We start from the raw sequence: 20,000 nt of genomic DNA on the forward strand, positions 1-20,000 counted from the left end.
TATTTGTATCTGTATCTGTAGCTGTATTTGTATTTGTAGCTGTAGCTGTAGCTGTATTTGTATCTGTAGCTGTATCTGTATTTGTAGCTGTATCTGTATTTGTAGCTGTATCTGTAGCTGTAGCTGTAGCTGTATCTGTATTTGTAGCTGTATCTGTATCTGTAGCTGTATTTGTAGCTGTAGCTGTATCTGTATCTGTAGCTGTATCTGTAGCTGTATCTGTATTTGTAGCTGTATCTGTAGCTGTATGTATCTGTATCTGTAGCTCTGTATCTGTAGCTGTATGTAGCTGTATGTATCTATAGCTGTATGTATCTGTATCTGTAGATGTATGTATCTGTATGTATCTGTATGTATCTGTATGTATATGTATCTGTATCTGTATCTGTATGTATCTGTATGTATCTGTATGTATATGTATCTGTATCTGTAGCTGTAGCTGTAGCTGACATTTATTAGGACCACTATACTGTTGTTTATTGATTATTGATTAGATTTATTGGGACCACTATGCTGCTATTTATAGATTTATTGACACACACACACACACACTAACACCCACACACACATACACTGACACTGACACACACACACTAACACCCACACACATACCCACAACTTAAGCTGCTGCAATACTGTTTACTATGATTATTATTATTGCAACTGTGTGTGTGGTGTGACTGTGTGTGTGGTGTGACTGTGTGTGTGGTGTGACTGTGTGTGTGGTGTGACTGTGTTTGTGGTGTGACTGTGTGTGTGGTGTGACTGTGTGTGTGGTGTGACTGTGTGTGTGGTGTGACTGTGTGTGTGGTGTGACTGTGTGTGTGGTGTGACTGTGTGTGTGGTGTGACTGTGTGTGTGGTGTGACTGTGTGTGTGATGTGACTGTGTGTGTGGTGTGACTGTGTGTGTGGTGTAACTGTGTGTGTGGTGTGACTGTGTGTGTGGTGTGACTGTGTGTGTGGTGTGACTGTGTGTGTGGTGTGACTGTGTGTGTGGTGTGACTGTGTGTGTGGTGTGACTGTGTGTGTGATGTGACTGTGTGTGTGGTGTGATTGTGTGTGTGGTGTGACTGTGTGTGTGGTGTAACTGTGTGTGTGATGTGACTGTGTGTGTGGTGTGACTGTGTTTGTGGTGTGACTGTGTGTGCGGTGTAACTGTGTGTGTGGTGTGACTGTGTGTGTGGTGTGACTGTGTTTGTGGTGTGACTGTGTGTGTGGTGTAACTGTGTGTGTGGTGTGACTGTGTGTGTGATGTGACTGTGTGTGTGGTGTGACTGTGTGTGTGGTGTGACTGTGTGTGTGATGTGACTGTGTGTGTGGTGTAACTGTGTGTGTGGTGTAACTGTGTGTGTGGTGTGACTGTGTGTGTGGTGTGACTGTGTGTGTGGTGTAACTGTGTGTGTGGTGTAACTGTGTGTGTGGTGTGACTGTGTGTGTGGTGTGACTGTGTGTGTGGTGTGACTGTGTGTGTGGTGTGACTGTGTGTGTGGTGTAACTGTGTGTGTGGTGTGACTGTGTGTGTGGTGTGACTGTGTGTGTGGTGTGACTGTGTGTGGTGTAACTGTGTGTGTGGTGTGACTGTGTGTGTGGTGTAACTGTGTGTGTGGTGTGACTGTGTGTGTGGTGTGACTGTGTGTGTGGTGTGACTGTGTGTGTGGTGTGACTGTGTGTGTGGTGTGACTGTGTGTGTGGTGTGACTGTGTGTGTGGTGTGACTGTGTGTGTGGTGTGACTGTGTGTGTGATGTGACTGTGTGTGTGGTGTAACTGTGTGTGTGGTGTGACTGTGTGTGTGGTGTGACTGTGTGTGTGGTGTAACTGTGTGTGTGATGTGACTGTGTGTGTGGTGTAACTGTGTGTGTGGTGTGACTGTGTGTGTGGTGTGACTGTGTGTGTGGTGTGACTGTGTGTGTGTGGTGTGACTGTGTGTGGTGTGACTGTGTGTGTGGTGTGACTGTGTGTGTGATGTGACTGTGTGTGTGGTGTGACTGTGTGTGTGGTGTAACTGTGTGTGTGGTGTGACTGTGTGTGTGATGTGACTGTGTGTGTGGTGTGACTGTGTGTGTGGTGTAACTGTGTGTGTGATGTGACTGTGTGTGTGGTGTGACTGTGTGTGTGATGTGACTGTGTGTGTGTGATGTGACTGTGTGTGTGGTGTGACTGTGTGTGTGATGTGACTGTGTGTGTGGTGTGACTGTGTGTGTTATGTGACTGTGTGTGTGGTGTAACTGTGTGTGTGGTGTGACTGTGTGTGTGATGTAACTGTGTGTGTGGTGTGACTGTGTGTGTGGTGTGACTGTGTGTGTGGTGTGACTGTGTGTGTGGTGTGACTGTGTGTGTGGTGTAACTGTGTGTGTGGTGTGACTGTGTGTGTGGTGTGACTGTGTGTGTGGTGTAACTGTGTGTGTGGTGTAACTGTGTGTGTGGTGTAACTGTGTGTGTGGTGTGACTGTGTGTGTGGTGTGACTGTGTGTGTGGTGTGACTGTGTGTGTGGTGTAACTGTGTGTGTGGTGTGACTGTGTGTGTGGTGTAACTGTGTGTGTGGTGTAACTGTGTGTGTGGTGTGACTGTGTGTGGTGTAACTGTGTGTGTGGTGTGTGTGGTGTAACTGTGTGTGTGGTGTAACTGTGTGTGTGGTGTAACTGTGTGTGTGGTGTGACTGTGTGTGGTGTAACTGTGTGTGTGGTGTGACTGTGTGTGGTGTAACTGTGTGTGTGGTGTGACTGTGTGTGGTGTAACTGTGTAACTGTGTGTGTGGTGTGACTGTGTGTGTGGTGTAACTGTGTGTGTGGTGTAACTGTGTGTGTGGTGTGACTGTGTGTGTGGTGTAACTGTGTGTGTGGTGTAACTGTGTGTGTGGTGTGACTGTGTGACTGTGTGTGTGGTGTGACTGTGTGTGTGGTGTGACTGTGTGTGTGGTGTAACTGTGTGTGTGGTGTGACTGTGTGTGTGGTGTGACTGTGTGTGTGGTGTGACTGTGTGTGTGGTGTAACTGTGTGTGTGATGTGACTGTGTGTGTGATGTGACTGTGTGTGTGGTGTGACTGTGTGTGTGGTGTGACTGTGTGTGTGGTGTGACTGTGTGTTTGGTGTAACTGTGTGTGTGGTGTGACTGTGTGTGTGGTGTGACTGTGTGTGTGGTGTGACTGTGTGTTTGGTGTAACTGTGTGTGTGGTGTAACTGTGTGTGTGGTGTAACTGTGTGTGTGGTGTAACTGTGTGTGTGGTGTGACTGTGTGTTTGGTGTAACTGTGTGTGTGGTGTAACTGTGTGTGTGGTGTGACTGTGTGTTTGGTGTAACTGTGTGTGTGGTGTAACTGTGTGTGTGGTGTAACTGTGTGTGTGGTGTAACTGTGTGTGTGGTGTGACTGTGTGTGTGGTGTAACTGTGTGTGTGGTGTAACTGTGTGTGTGGTGTAACTGTGTGTGTGTTGTAACTGTGTGTGTGGTGTAACTGTGTGTTTGGTGTGACTGTGTGTGTGGTGTGACTGTGTGTGTGGTGTAACTGTGTGTGTGGTGTAACTGTGTGTGTGGTGTGACTGTGTGTGTGGTGTAACTGTGTGTGTGGTGTAACTGTGTGTGTGGTGTGACTGTGTGTGTGGTGTAACTGTGTGTGTGGTGTAACTGTGTGTGTGGTGTAACTGTGTGTGTGGTGTAACTGTGTGTGTGGTGTAACTGTGTGTGTGGTGTAACTGTGTGTGTGGTGTAACTGTGTGTGTGGTGTAACTGTGTGTGTGGTGTGACTGTGTGTGTGGTGTAACTGTGTGTGTGGTGTAACTGTGTGTGTGGTGTGACTGTGTGTGTGGTGTAACTGTGTGTGTGGTGTAACTGTGTGTGTGGTGTAACTGTGTGTGTGGTGTAACTGTGTGTGTGGTGTAACTGTGTGTGTGGTGTAACTGTGTGTGTGGTGTAACTGTGTGTGTGGTGTGACTGTGTGTGTGGTGTGACTGTGTGTGTGGTGTAACTGTGTGTGTGGTGTAACTGTGTGTGTGGTGTGACTGTGTGTGTGGTGTAACTGTGTGTGTGGTGTGACTGTGTGTGTGGTGTAACTGTGTGTGTGGTGTAACTGTGTGTGTGGTGTGACTGTGTGTGTGGTGTGACTGTGTGTGTGGTGTAACTGTGTGTGTGGTGTAACTGTGTGTGTGGTGTAACTGTGTGTGTGGTGTAACTGTGTGTGTGGTGTGTGTGTGTGGTGTGACTGTGTGTGTGATGTGACTGTGTGTGTGGTGTGTGTGTGTGGTGTGACTGTGTGTGTGGTGTGACTGTGTGTGTGGTGTAACTGTGTTTGTGACTGTGTGTGTGGTGTGACTGTGTGTGTGATGTGACTGTGTGTGTGGTGTAACTGTGTGTGTGGTGTAACTGTGTGTGTGGTGTGTGTGTTACAGCAGTCCAGTGAATGCTAAGAAGACCTCGTCAGCGGGCTCCAGTGACAGCTCCATCGCTCTGTGGCGGAACTACCTGATCCTCTGTCTGGGCGTGGCCAAACCCAGCATCATGTCACCTGGGCACCTGAGAGCCTCCACACCTGAAATCACTGCTACCACACCTGACGGCAGTGTTACCTACGACAACAAGGTAGAGGGGGTGGTAGGTGGGTAGGTGGGGGGGTTGTGTGAGTGTGTGTGTGTGTGTGTGTGTGTGTGTGTGTGTGTGTGTGTGTGTGTGTGTGTGTGTGTGTGTGTGTGTGTGTGTGTGTGTGTGTGTGTGTGTGTGTGTGTGTGTGTGTGTGTGTGTGTGTGTGTGTGTGATCAGAGTTGTGTGTGTTATTGATGATGTATTCATTGTGTATTGATCAGGTGATTGGTTCTCCGTCAGTGACTACGATCAGATCTGTGTGTGTTATTGATGATGTGATCATTGTGTATTGATCAGGTGATTGGTACTCCGTCAGTGGCGTGGCTCCTGAAACAGCTGGTCCCTCTGATGAGAGCTGAGAGCATAGAGATCACTGAATGTCTAGTGCTGGGCCTCGGACGCACCAACGCCCTGGTGTTCAGGTATCACACACACACACACACACACACACCCACACACACACACACACACACACACACACACACACACACACACACACACACACACACACACACACACACACACACACACACACACACAGACGTTTGTAAGGAAGACTTTGAGTGCATTCTATGTTACCAGTAAATGATGATATAGGAATTGAATGAAGAGAGAAATAGAGATGTGTTATGGTTGGAGATGGATTGAAAGAGAGATGGGTTAAGGTTGGAGATGGATTGAAAGAGAATGATGAGAGTTTAGGTGAGGAGGAGAGATGGAGAGATTAGGTGAGGAGGAGAGATGGAGAGATTAGGTGAGGAGGAGAGATGGAGAGATTAGATGAGGAGGAGAGATGGAGAGATTAGGTGAGGAGGAGAGATGGAGAGATTAGGTGAGGAGGAGAGATGGAGAGATTAGGTGAGGAGGAGAGATGGAGAGATTAGGTGAGGAGGAGAGATGGAGAGATTAGGTGAGGAGGAGAGATGGAGAGATTAGGTGAGGAGGAGAGATGATAGATTAGTGGAGGTGTAATAACACCCTTGAGAAGTGTGAAAATGTGAAAATGAATGAAGTGCGGGTTAAGTTAAATGCTAATCTGTTTTTAATGTGAGTAAAACACTGTTGTTTACACTCCTCTATTTAAACACTCCCTCAATTACAGTCCTCTCCTGTCTCTCGCTCTCTCTCTCTCTCTCTCTCTCTCTCTCTCTCTCTCTCTCTCTCTCTCTCTCTCTCTCTCTCTCTCTCTCTCTCTCTCTCTCTCTCTCTCTCTCTCTCTCTCTCTCTCTCTCTCTCTCTCTCTCTCTCTCTCTCTCTCTCTCTCTCTCTCTCTCTCTCTCTCTGTCTCTCTCTCTTGTGTTCTCTCTCGCTTGCTCTCTCTCTGTGTCTCTGTCTTTCTCTTGCTCTCTCTCTCTCTCTCTCGCTCTCTCTCTCTCTCTCTGTCTATCTGTCTCTGTCTCTCTTCCTGTCTCTTGCTCGCTCTCTCTCTCTGTCTCTCTGTCTCTTTCTCTCTTGCTCTCTCTCTCTCTCTCTCTCTCTCTCTCTCTCTCTCTCTCTCTCTCTCTCTCTCTCTCTCTCTCTCTCTCTCTCTCTCTCTCTCTCTCTCTGTGTGTGTGTGTGTGTGTGTGTGTGTGTGTGTGTGTGTGTGTGTGTGTGTGTGTGTGTGTGTGTGTGTGTGTGTGTGTGTGTGTGTGTGTGTGTGTGTGTGTGTGTGTGAGTGTGTGTGTGTGTGTGTGGCGGTAGAGGACAGGTATTTCAGTTAGACAGAAAGGATATTTCCTTACGAGAAGAGAGAGAATTGTATTTGAGAGGAAGGTCATGGACAAACATCTTCAGTCTCCACACAGATGAGACACTACGGTACTCTATAGGGTTTGGGAATTAGGCTCCCACTGTTTAAATACAGTGGGATAAAACACTGCCCTAGCTCAGACTTAAATGTTCATCTCCCTGAAGGCATACAATATGTCTGTGTGTGTACTTTTATCATGAAATCAAATCTATTTTCCTACGTTGTGTCCCCACTCATAGAGAATTAGTAGAGGAGCTCCACCCACTGATGAAGGAAGCCCTGGAACGTAGACCTGAGGTACAGTACTACTGTCGAACTGTCTGACTGTGTCTTTAATGGGACACTAGTTACCAAGCTGCTCTGTTTCCAGGTCCATCACAGTCCATCAGTGTCGTCCCAGAATAATGTCATGTAAATGTGTTCTAGAATAATGTCATGTAAATGTGTCCCAGAATAATGTCATGTAAATGTGTCCCAGAATAATGTCATGTAAATGTGTTCTAGAATAATGTCATGTAAATGTGTTCTAGAATAATGTCATGTAAATGTGTCCCAGAATAATGTCATGTAAATGTGTTCTAGAATAATGTCATGTAAATGTGTTCTAGAATAATGTCATGTAAATGTGTCCCAGAATAATGTCATGTAAATGTGTCCTAGAATAATGTCATGTAAATGTGTCCCAGAATAATGTCATGTAAATGTGTCCCAGAATAATGTCATGTAAATGTGTTTTAGAATAATGTCATGTAAATGTATTCTAGAATAATGTCATGTAAATGTGTCCCAGAATAATGTCATGTAAATGTGTCCCAGAATAATGTCATGTAAATGTCTCCCAGAATAATGTCATGTAAATGTGTACTAGATTAATGTCATGTAAAGTGTCCCAGAATAATGTCATGTAAATGTGTCCCAGAATAATGTCATGTAAATGTGTCCTAGAATAATGTCATGTAAATGTCTTCTAGAATAATGTCATGTAAATGTGTCCTAGAATAATGTCATGTAAATGTCTTCTAGACTAATGTCATGTAAATGTCTCCCAGAATAATGTCATGTAAATGTGTCCTAGAATAATGTCATGTAAATGTGTCCCAGAATAATGTCATGTAAATGTGTTCTAGAATAATGTCATGTAAATGTGTTCTAGAATAATGTCATGTAAATGTGTCCCAGAATAATGTCATGTAAATGTGTTCTAGAATAATGTCATGTAAATGTGTTCTAGAATAATGTCATGTAAATGTGTCCCAGAATAATGTCATGTAAATGTGTCCTAGAATAATGTCATGTAAATGTGTCCCAGAATAATGTCATGTAAATGTGTCCCAGAATAATGTCATGTAAATGTGTTTTAGAATAATGTCATGTAAATGTATTCTAGAATAATGTCATGTAAATGTGTCCCAGAATAATGTCATGTAAATGTGTCCCAGAATAATGTCATGTAAATGTCTCCCAGAATAATGTCATGTAAATGTGTACTAGATTAATGTCATGTAAAGTGTCCCAGAATAATGTCATGTAAATGTGTCCCAGAATAATGTCATGTAAATGTGTCCTAGAATAATGTCATGTAAATGTCTTCTAGAATAATGTCATGTAAATGTGTTCTAGAATAATGTCATGTAAATGTCTTCTAGACTAATGTCATGTAAATGTCTCCCAGAATAATGTCATGTAAATGTGTCCTAGAACAATGTCATGTAAATGTGTCCCAGAATAATGTCATGTAAATGTGTCCCAGAATAATGTCATGTAAATGTGTCCCAGAATAATGTCATGTAAATGTGTCCCAGAATAATGTCATATAAATGTGTCCCAGAATAATGTCATGTAAATGTGTCCTAGATTAATGTCATGTAAAGTGTCCCAGAATAATGTCATGTAAATGTGTCCCAGAATAATGTCATGTAAATGTCTTCTAGAATAATGTCATGTAAATGTGTTCTAGAATAATGTCATGTAAATGTCTTCTAGACTAATGTCATGTAAATGTCTCCCAGAATAATGTCATGTAAATGTGTCCTAGAACAATGTCATGTAAATGTGTCCCAGAATAATGTCATGTAAATGTGTCCCAGAATAATGTCATGTAAATGTGTCCCAGAATAATGTCATGTAAATGTGTCCCAGAATAATGTCATATAAATGTGTCCCAGAATAATGTCATGTAAATGTGTCCTAGATTAATGTCATGTAAAGTGTCCCAGAATAATGTCATGTAAATGTGTCCCAGAATAATGTCATGTAAATGTGTCCCAGAATAATGTCATGCAAATGTGTCCTAGAATAATGTCATGTAAATGTCTTCTAGAATAATGTCATGTAAATGTGTTCTAGAATAATGTCATGTAAATGTCTTCTAGACTAATGTCATGTAAATGGGTCCCAGAATAATGTGATGTAAATGTGTCCTAGAATAATGTCATGTAAATGTGTCCTAGAACAATGTCATGTAAATGTGTCCCAGAATAATGTCATGTAAATGTGTCCCAGAATAATGTCATGTAAATGTGTGCCAGAATAATGTAATGTAAATGTGTCCCAGAATAATGTCATATAAATGTGTCCCAGAATAATGTCATGTAAATGTGTTCTAGAATAGTGTCATGTAAATGTGTCCCAGAATAATGTCATGTAAATGTGTCCCAGAATAATGTCATGTAAATGTGTCCCAGAATAATGTCATGTAAATGTGTCCCAGAATAATGTCATGTAAATGTGTCCTAGAATAATGTCATGTAAATGTGTCCTAGAATAATGTCATGTAAATGTGTTCTAGAATAATGTCATGTAAATGTGTCCTAGAATAATGTCATGTAAATGTGTCCTAGAATAATGTCATGTAAATGTGTTCTAGAATAATGTCATGTAATTGTGTCCTAGAATAATGTCATGTAAATGTGTCCTAGAATAATGTCATGTAAATGTGTCCTAGAATAAGAAGCGTCGTGAGAGGAGGGACCTGCTCAGACTGCAGCTTCTCAGAATCTTTGAACTGCTGGCCGACGCTGGAGTCATCAGTGACAGGTAACACAAACACAAGTGCTGTCAAACACACACACACACACACACACAATGTCACACATTCTCACACACACACTGCCTTCTAATAATTTGTCTAATCTGTTTCTCTCTCTCTCTCTCTCTCTCTCTCTCTGTCTCGCTCTCTCTTTCTCTCTCTCTCTCTCTCTCTCTCTCTCTCTCTCTCTCTCTCTCTCTCTCTCTCTCTCTCTCTCTCTCTCTCTCTCTCTCTCTCTCTCTCTCTCTCTCTCTCTCTCTCTCTCTCTCTCTCTCTCTCTCTCTCTCTCTCTCTCTCTCTCTCTCTCTGTGTGTGTTCCCCCTCCTCCTCCTGTAGTACTAACGGAGCATTGGAGCGTGACAGCCTGGCATTAGGAGCTCTGTTCCTGGAGTACGTGGACCTGACCAGGATGCTGCTGGAAGCCGAGAATGACAAGGAGCTGGACGTTCTCAAAGACATCAGGGCCCACTTCTCTGGCATGGTGGCCAACATCATACAGTGTGTCCCTGGTAACTATACACCCCATAATACTATCCAATACTCATATAGTAACCACACACAGACCAAAGCTCGCCCTCCATTTGGTAAATCCGACCACAACTCTATCCTCCTGATTCCTGCTTACAAGCAAAAATGAAAGCAGGAAGCACCAGTGACACCAGTGGTCAGATGAAGCAGATGCTAAACTACAGGACTGTTTTGCTATCACAGACTGGAACATGTTCCGGGATTCTTCCCATGGCATTGAGTAGTACACCACATCACTGGCTTTATCAATAAGTGCATCGAGGACGTCGTCCCCACAGTGACTGTACGTACATACCCCAACCAGAAGCCATGGATTACAGGCAACATTCGCACTGAGCTAAAGGGCAGAGCTGCCGCTTTCAAGGTGCGGAACTCTAACCCGGAAGCTTACAAGAAATCCTGCTATGGCCTCCGATGAATCATCAAACAGGCAAAGCGTCAATACAGGGCTAAGATTGAATCGTACTACACCGGCTCTGACGCTCGTCTTATGTGGCAGGGCTTGCAAACCATTACAGACTACAAAGGGAAGCACAGCTGCGAGCTGCCCAGTGACACAAGCCTACCAGACGAGCTAAATCACTTCTATGCTCGCTTCGAGGCAAGCAACACTGAGGCATGCATGAGAGCATCAGCTGTTCCGGACGACTGTGTGATCACGCTCTCCGTAGCCGACATGAATAAGACCTTTAAACAGCTCAACATACACAAGGCTGCGGGGCCAGACAGATTACCAGGACGTGTGCTCCGGGCATGTGCTGACCAACTGGCAGGTGTCTTCACTGACATTTTCAACCTCTCCCTGTCTGAGTCTATAATTCCAACATGTTTCAAGCAGACCATCATAGTCCCTGTGCCCAAGAACACAAAGGCAACCTGCCTAAATGACTACAGACCTGTAGCACTCACGTCCGTAGCCATGAAGTGCTTTGAAAGGCTGGTAATGGCTCACATCAACACCATTATCCCAGAAACCCTAGACCCACTCCAATTTGCATACCGCCCAAACAGATCCACAGATGATGCAATCTCTATTGCACTCCACACTGCCCTTTCCCACCTGGACAAAAGGAACACTTATGTGAGAATGCTATTCATTGACTATAGCTCAGCGTTCAACACCATAGTACCCTCAAAGCTCATCACTAAGCTAAGGACCCTGGGACTAAACACCTCCCTCTGTAACTGGATCCTGGACTTCCTGACGGGCCGCCCACAGGTGGTGAGGGTAGGCAGCAACACATCTGCCACGCTGATACTCAACACTGGAGCCACCCAGGGGTGCATGCTCAGGCCCCTCCTGTACTTCCTGTTCACCCACGACTGCACGGCCAGGCACGACTCCAACACCATCATTAAGTTTGCCGATGACACAAATGTGGTAGGACTGATCACCGGCAACAACGAGACAGCCTATAGGGAGGAGGTCAGAGACCTGACCATGTGGTGCCAGGACAGCAACCTCTCCCTTAACGTGATCAAGACAAAGGAGATGATTGTGGACTGCAGGAAAAGGAGGACAGAGTACGCCCCATTCTCATCGACGGGGCTGTAGTGGAGCAGGTTGAGAGCTTCAAGTTCCTTGGTATCCACATCACCAACAAACTAACATGGTCCAAGCACACCAAGACAGTTGTGAAGAGGGCATGACAAAGCCTATTCCCCCTCAGGAAACTAAAAAGATTTGGCATGGGTCCTGAGATCCTCAAAAAGTTCTACAGCTGCAACATCGAGAGCATCCTGAATGGTTGCATCACTGCCTGGTACGGCAATTGCTTGGCCTCCGACCGCAAGGCATTACAAAGGGTAGTGCGTACGGCCCAGTACATCACTGGGGCTAAGCTGCCTGCAATCCAGGACCTCTACACCAGGCGGTGTCAGAGGAAGGCCCTAAAAATTGTCAAAGACCTCAGCCACCCCAGTCATAGACTGTTCTCTCTACTACCGCATGGCAAGCGGTACCGGACTGCCAAGTCTAGGACAAAAAGGCTTCTCAACAGTTTTTACCCCCAAGCCATAAGACTCCTGAACAGGTAATCAAATGGCTACCCGGACTATTTGCATTGTGTGCCACTTTAACTATACATTCAAAGCCACTTTAACTATACATTCATGTACATACCTCCTCAATTGGGCCGACCAACCAGTGCTCCCGCACATTGGCTAACTGGGCTATCTGCATTGTGTCCCGCCACCCGCCAACCCCTCTTTTACGCTACTACTACTCTCTGTTCATCATATATGCATAGTCACTTTAACCATATCTACATGTACATACTACCTCAATCAGCATGACTAACCAGTGTCTGTATGTTGCCTCGTTACTGTTATAGCCTCGCTACTGTATATAGCCTTGCTACTGTATATAGCCTCGCTACTGTATATAGCCTTGCTACTGTATATAGCCTTGCTACTGTATATAGCCTCGCTACTGTATATAGCCTTGCTACTGTATATAGCCTTGCTACTGTATATAGCCTCGCTACTGTATATAGCCTTGCTACTGTATTTCACTGTCTTTTTACTGTTGTTTTTATTTCTTTACTTACCTATTGTTCACTTTAATTTGATTTGATCATTCTCTTACGGTAAGCATGGCGCCTATAACACTAGGATTGTGTGTTCGAAACGCGGGGCCACCCATACGTAGAATGTGTGCTATTTTTAATACGACATCATTCAGAATACTGTCATAGTTTAAAGGGGAAGTCAAGCGTTTTAAATAGATAATAAAACCCTTTCTCTTTCTCTTTTTAACCCCCCCTCCTTCTCCTGCAGTCCACCACCGGCGTTTCCTGTTCCCCCAGCAGTCTCTGAGGCACCACCTTTTCATCCTGTTCAGCCAATGGGCTGGCCCCTTCAGCGTGATGTTCACGCCCCTCGACCGCTACAGCGACCGCAACCACCAGATCACCAGATACCAGTACTGCTCTCTGAAGGTACTGCACACACACACACACACACACACACACACACACACACACACACACACACACACACACACACACACACACACACACACACACACACACACACACACACACACACACACACACACAGACACACACACACACACACACACACCACACACGCACACACACCACACACCTGATACCAGTACTGCTCTCTGAAGGTACTGTACACACACACACACACACACACACACACACACACACACACACACACACACACACCTGCACACACACATAGGCTGCACATGCACACACACACGCACACACACACACACACACACACACACACACACACACACACACACACACACCACACACACCACACACACACACACACACACACACACACACACACACACACACACACACACACACACACACACACACACACACACACACACCCATACACACACACACACACACACACACATCCCACACACACACACACACACGGAAACATGGACGTACAGTATGCATATACATAAATATACCATGGTTTCTCCCTAGGCGATGTCCTCGGTGCTGTGTTGTGGTCCAGTGTTTGACAACGTGGGTCTCTCTACTGATGGATATCTCTACAAATGGCTGGACAACATCCTGGCCTGCCACGACATACGGGTATGTCACCTATATGAATGGTTACGTCACCTCTATGAAGTGTTACGTCTCCTATATGAAGTGTTACCTCACCTCTATGAAGTGGTACGTCACCTCTATGAAGTGTTACGTCACCTCTATGAAGTGTTACGTCTCCTATATGAAGTGTTACCTCACCTCTATGAGGTTGTACCTCAGCTCTATGAAGTGTTACGTCATCTCTATGAAGTGTTACGTCACCTCTATGAAGTGTTACGTCTCCTATATGAAGTGTTACCTCACCTCTATGAGGTTGTACCTCACATCTATGAAGTGTTACGTCACCTCTATGAAGTGTTACGTCTCCTATATGAAGTGTTACATCACCTCTAGGAAGTGTTACGTCACCTCTATGAAGTGTTACGTCTCCTATATGAAGTGTTACCTCACCTCTATGAAGTGTTACCTCACCTCTATGAAGTGTTATGTCACCTTTATGAAGTGTTACCTCACCTCTATGAAGTGTTACCTCACCTCTATGAAGTGTTACCTCACCTCTATGAAGTGTTACCTCTATGAACCTCTATGAAGTGTTACCTCACCTCTATGAAATGTTACCTCACCTCTATGAAGTGTTACCTCACCTCTATGAAGTGTTACCTCACCTCAATGAAGTGTTACGTCACCTCTATGAAGTGTTACCTCACCTCTATGAAGTGTTACGTCACCTCTATGAAGTGTTACTTCACCTCCGTGAAGTGTTACCTCACCTCTATGAAGTGTTACCTCACCTCTATGAAATGTTACCTCACCTCTATGAGTGTTACGTCATCTCACCTCTATGAAGTGTTACCTTACCTCTATGAAGTGTTACGTCATCTCACCTCTATGAAGTGTTACCTCACCTCTATGAAGTGTTACGTCATCTCACCTCTATGAAGTGTTACCTCACCTCTATGAAGTGTTACGTCATCTCACCTCTATGAAGTGTTACCTCACCTCTATGAAGTGTTACGTCACCTCACCTCTATGACGTGTTACCTCACCTCTATGAAGTGTTACGTCACCTCACCTCTATGAAGTGTTACCTCTATGAACCTCTATGAAGTGTTACCTCACCTCTATGAAGTGTTACCTCACCTCTATGAAGTGTTACCTCTATGAACCTCTATGACTGGTTCTAACCTCTAACCCTAGACGTTACAGTATACGCTGCAACCAACGTCTACATGTGACGCCGAGGTGTATTTGAAAGTCTGCCCATTTGGTCAAAATGGCATCACTACTGTAGTTTAGGTCTGTAGAGCTTCTCTGACTGTGTCTGTGGGATATGCTCTCTTATTGGCTGACCTTTCCATCCCTTGTCCCTCTGATTGGCTGTGTTTGTTCTTCCCTCTCATCGGCTAACATTTCCCTCCCTTGTCTCTCTGACGGTCTGCGTTCTGCTCCCAGGTGCACCGTCTGGGCTGTGAGGTGGTGATTCTGCTGTTAGAGCTGAACCCAGATCAGGTGAACCTGTTTAACTGGGCTGTAGACCGCTGTTTCACTGGCTCCTACCAACTGGCCTCAGGATGCTTCAAGGCCATCGCTACTGTCTGTGGCAGCAGGTAGGGATATACACTGTGTGGAGGTGGGGAGGGGGTGTCTGTGTGTCTGTATGTGTCTGTGTGTGTGTGTGTGTGTGTGTGTGTGTGTGTGTGTGTGTGTGTGTGTGTGTGTGTGTGTGTGTGTGTGTGTGTGTGTGTGTGTGTGTGTGTGTGCGTGTCTGTCTGCGTGTGTTCGTGTGTGTGTGTGTGTGTGCGTGTCTGTCTGCGTGTGTTCGTGTGTGCGCCCATGTGTGTTTGTGTGTGTGTGTGTGGGTGTGTGCGCCCATGTGTGTGTGTGTGTGTGTGTGTGTGTGTGTGTGTGTGTGTGTGTGTGTGTGTGTGTGTGTGTGTGTGTGTGTGTGTGTGTGTGTGTGTGTGTGTGTGTGTGTGTGTGTGTGTGTGTGTGTGTGTGTGTGTGTGTGTGTGTGAGTGTGTGTGTCTCTGCGTGTATGTATGTGTGTGTGTGTGTGTGTGTGTGTGTGTGTGTGTGTGTGTGTGTGTGTGTGTGTGTGTGTGTGTGTGTGTGTGTGTGTGTGTGTGTGTGTGTGTGTGTGTGTGTGTGTGTGTGTGTGTGAAAGCTCCTAGAATGCCGTGTCTCAATGTACCCATTCAACACCAACAGTGTATCATTGTTGTTGGTGTCAGGAACTACCCATGTGACATTGTGACTCTGTTGAACCTGGTCCTGTTCAAGTCTTCAGACACCAGCAGAGAAATATACGAGATCTCCATGCAGCTGATGCAGGTAGGACACACACACACACACTCACAGCCTCGTATTGCTACCCTTGTGGGGACCAAATAATTGATTCCCATCCAAAATCCTATTTTCCCTAACCCTAAATCTAACCCTAACCTTAACCTAACCATAACTCTAAACTTAACCCTAAGCCTAACCTTAACCTTAACCTAACCATAACTCTAAACTTAACCCTAAGCCTAACCTTAACCTTAACCTAACCATAACGCCAAACTTAACCCGAAGCCTAACCTTAACCTAACCATAACTCTAAACTTAACCCTAAGCCTAACCTTAACCTAACCATAACGCCAAACTTAACCCTAAGCCTAACCTTAACCCCAAACCCTAACCCTAAAACTATACCTAACCCGAACGCCTAACCCTGACCGTAACGCCTAACCCCAACCTTAATTCTAACCCTAATCCTAGTTGTAACCCTAAACCTTACCCCAAAGCCTAAAATAGCATTTTTCCTCGTGGGGACCAGCAAAATGTCCCCACTTGTCCCAATGTTCCTTGTTTTACTATCCTTGTGAGGACTTCTAGTAGTCAAACAAAAACACACACACACACACACATGTATTATACAGTACTATACAGTACACATGTATTATACAGTACTATACAGTACACATGTATTATACAGTAAGGTACAGTACACATGTATTATACAGTACTATACAGTTCACATGTATTATACAGTACTATACAGTACACATGTATTATACAGTAAGGTACAGTACACATGTATTATACAGTACTATACAGTACACATGTATTATACAGTACTATACAGTACACATGTATTATACAGTACTATACAGTTCACATGTATTATACAGTACTATACAGTACACATGTATTATACAGTACTATAGAGTACACATGTATTATACAGTAAGGTACAGTACACATGTATTATACAGTACTATACAGTTCACATGTATTATACAGTACTATACAGTACACGTGTATTATACAGTAAGGTACAGTACACATGTATTATACAGTACTATACAGTTCACATGTATTATACAGTACTATACAGTACACATGTATTATACAGTACTATAGAGTACACATGTATTATACAGTACTATACAGTGCACATGTATTATACAGTAAGGTACAGTACACATGTATTATACAGTACTATAGAGTACACATGTATTATACAGTACTATACAGTACACATGTATTATACAGTACTATACAGTTCACATGTATTATACAGTACTATACAGTACACATGTATTATACAGTAAGGTACAGTACACATGTATTATACAGTACTATACAGTTCACATGTATTATACAGTACTATACAGTACACATGTATTATACAGTACTATAGAGTACACATGTATTATACAGTACTATACAGTGCACATGTATTATACAGTAAGGTACAGTACACATGTATTATACAGTACTATACAGTACACATGTATTATACAGTACTATACAGTACACATGTATTATACAGTACTATAGAGTACACATGTATTATACAGTACTATACAGTACACATGTATTATACAGTACTATAGAGTACACATGTATTATACAGTACTATACAGTACACATGTATTATACAGAACTATACAGTGCACATGTATTATACAGTACTATACAGTACACATGTATTATACAGTACTATACAGTACACATGTATTATACAGTACTATACAGTACACATGTATTATACAGTACTATACAGTACACATGTATTATACAGTAAGGTACAGTACACATGTATTATACAGTAAGGTACAGTACACATGTATTATACAGTACTATACAGTACACATGTATTATACAGTACTATACAGTGCACATGTATTATACAGTACTATACAGTACACATGTATTATACAGTACTATACAGTACACATGTATTATACAGTACTATACAGTACACATGTATTATACAGTACTATACAGTGCACATGTATTATACAGTACTATACAGTACACATGTATTATACAGTACTGTACAGTACGCATGTATTATTGTTAAAGGAATTTTAATTCCTATGTTTATCAACCAATTCAATTAAAACACTCTGCCCATACATAAGAATTTGTAAGATAATTATCAGCATTAAATGGACAGAAACCAGTCTTAAAATCAATCAATCAATAGCGTTTATTCTCGAGAGTACTGATCATAATACAATTTACATCAGGTTATATAATAAAGATGAAGTCATAGGTTTTAATGTCCAACCTCCTCTTGGATACAATGGCAGTATAGTCAGAGTTCTCATTACTGTCTGCCACCTGTTCAACTATCTACAACCAACCCAAGGTCTTTCCCCTCCCTGGGTAGAGACATCATTCAAGCCTGTCTGAAGATAAACCCATTCTTTCTAACAAGGAACACATAACATTCAACATTATGATTATAATAAGATTCATTCTTACAGTAATATAGTAGTATTCTGTTTAGTTATAATTCTAAGTCAAATGTATACGTATTTTAGTCATTAAACACAAAAATCACGTAACATATCCACCCTATGACTAAATATTATACCTTTAATCGTACTTCTAGTTTTATTAGAAATATTAAAAAGCACAATTATATTTTTATTCTAAATATTTCTTGTTTTCCAAATACAACCTAAATCAACCACAACATATTACACTACATCAATATATGTATTTACAATGGCTATTCCAGGCCTACATCAGAATCATAACTATAATCTTCATCAAAGAAACAGTCTAACATAAAATGTATCAACACAAGATGGGACCTAATATTTATAATGTCTCAAAGTAGCCGGATTCATCCTCGGTCTGGGAACCAGTATTCATCCTCCCACTGGTCAGAACTTGGAATCGGTCCGTATCCTTATCATCAATATTGTCCTTGATTTCTCCAGAGTCCTGGAAATGAGACCTTTCACACCCAGAATCAAACAGCCTTCACACAGAATCAAACAGCATTCACACAGAATCAAACAGCATTCACACAGAATCAAACAGCATTCACCCAGAATCAAACAGCCTTCACACAGAATCAAACAGCCTTCACCCAGAATCAAACAGCCTTCACACAGAATCAAACAGCATTCACCCAGAATCAAACAGCATTCACCCAGAATCAAACAGCATTCACACAGAATCAAACAGCATTCACACAGAATCAAACAGCATTCACACAGAATCAAACAGCATTCACACAGAATCAAACAGCATTCACACAGAATCAAACAGCCTTCACCCAGAATCAAACAGCATTCACCCAGAATCAAACAGCATTCACACAGAATCAAACAGCATTCACACAGAATCAAACAGCATTCACACAGAATCAAACAGCATTCACACAGAATCAAACAGCATTCACCCAGAATCAAACAGCATTCACACAGAATCAAACAGCATTCACACAGAATCAAACAGCATTCACACAGAATCAAACAGCATTCACACAGAATCAAACAGCATTCACACAGAATCAGAACACTCATACAGGTGAAATTGGCCCACGACACAGTGACTATGACAATTTTCCATTCCCCAAACATACTGTCACATCCATTAAGAGATTTATCCACCCCAGAATTTTCTGCCAATTCGTGAGCTAGGGTGGTCTAACCAGTCAGAGCTGTGTTATCAGGAATAAATGTGCAACATTCTGCTCCGAATAAGACGCACACGCCACCCTTTTCAGACAATAACATATCCAATATTATCCTATGTAAAGTATTCTGTTTAGTTATAATTCTAAGTCAAATGTATACATATTTTAGTCATTAAACACAAAAATCCCGTAACAATTATACAGTACTATACAGTACACATGTATTATACAGTACTATACAGTACACATGTATTTGTTTGATTGACATATTCTGGAAGCCAAGCTATGTGTGTGTGTGTGTGTGTGTGTGTGTGTGTGTGTGTGTGTGTGTGTGTGTGTGTGTGTGTGTGTGTGTGTGTGTGTGTGTGTGTGTGTGTGTGTGTGTGTGTGTGTGTGTGTGTGTGTGCGTGTTAGGTGTGTGTATCTGATGTGTGTGTCTGATGTGTGTGTGTTTCAGGTTCTGGAAGCCAAGCTGTGTGTGTATCTGATGTGTGTGTGTTAGGTGTGTGTATCTGATGTGTGTGTCTGATGTGTGTGTGTTTCAGGTTCTGGAAGCCAAGCTGTGTGTGTATCTGATGTGTGTGTGTGTGTGTGTCAGGTGTGTGTGTGTGTGTGTGTGTGTGTTAGGTGTGTGTATCTGATGTGTGTATCTGATGTGTGTGTGTTTCA

The 20,000-nt window shown here is 43.1% G+C and overlaps 1 protein-coding gene across 1 annotated transcript in view; it reads left to right on the forward strand.

The window, feature by feature from the left end:
* The window catches only part of LOC139552823 (protein furry homolog), a 217,877-nt gene that overhangs the window by 110,313 nt on the left and 87,564 nt on the right, over window positions 1-20,000 (forward strand). Inside the window, exons 22-30 of the mRNA XM_071364886.1 lie at window positions 4,383-4,572; window positions 4,870-4,994; window positions 6,544-6,601; window positions 9,249-9,340; window positions 9,669-9,841; window positions 12,639-12,799; window positions 13,340-13,450; window positions 14,861-15,015; window positions 15,640-15,739. Coding sequence (XP_071220987.1) covers window positions 4,383-4,572; window positions 4,870-4,994; window positions 6,544-6,601; window positions 9,249-9,340; window positions 9,669-9,841; window positions 12,639-12,799; window positions 13,340-13,450; window positions 14,861-15,015; window positions 15,640-15,739 — 1,165 coding nt within the window. The remainder of the gene's footprint in view (window positions 1-4,382; window positions 4,573-4,869; window positions 4,995-6,543; window positions 6,602-9,248; window positions 9,341-9,668; window positions 9,842-12,638; window positions 12,800-13,339; window positions 13,451-14,860; window positions 15,016-15,639; window positions 15,740-20,000) is intronic.

This window comes from Salvelinus alpinus, chromosome 24 (genome assembly GCF_045679555.1).
Source record: "Salvelinus alpinus chromosome 24, SLU_Salpinus.1, whole genome shotgun sequence".
NCBI lineage: Eukaryota > Metazoa > Chordata > Actinopteri > Salmoniformes > Salmonidae > Salvelinus > Salvelinus alpinus.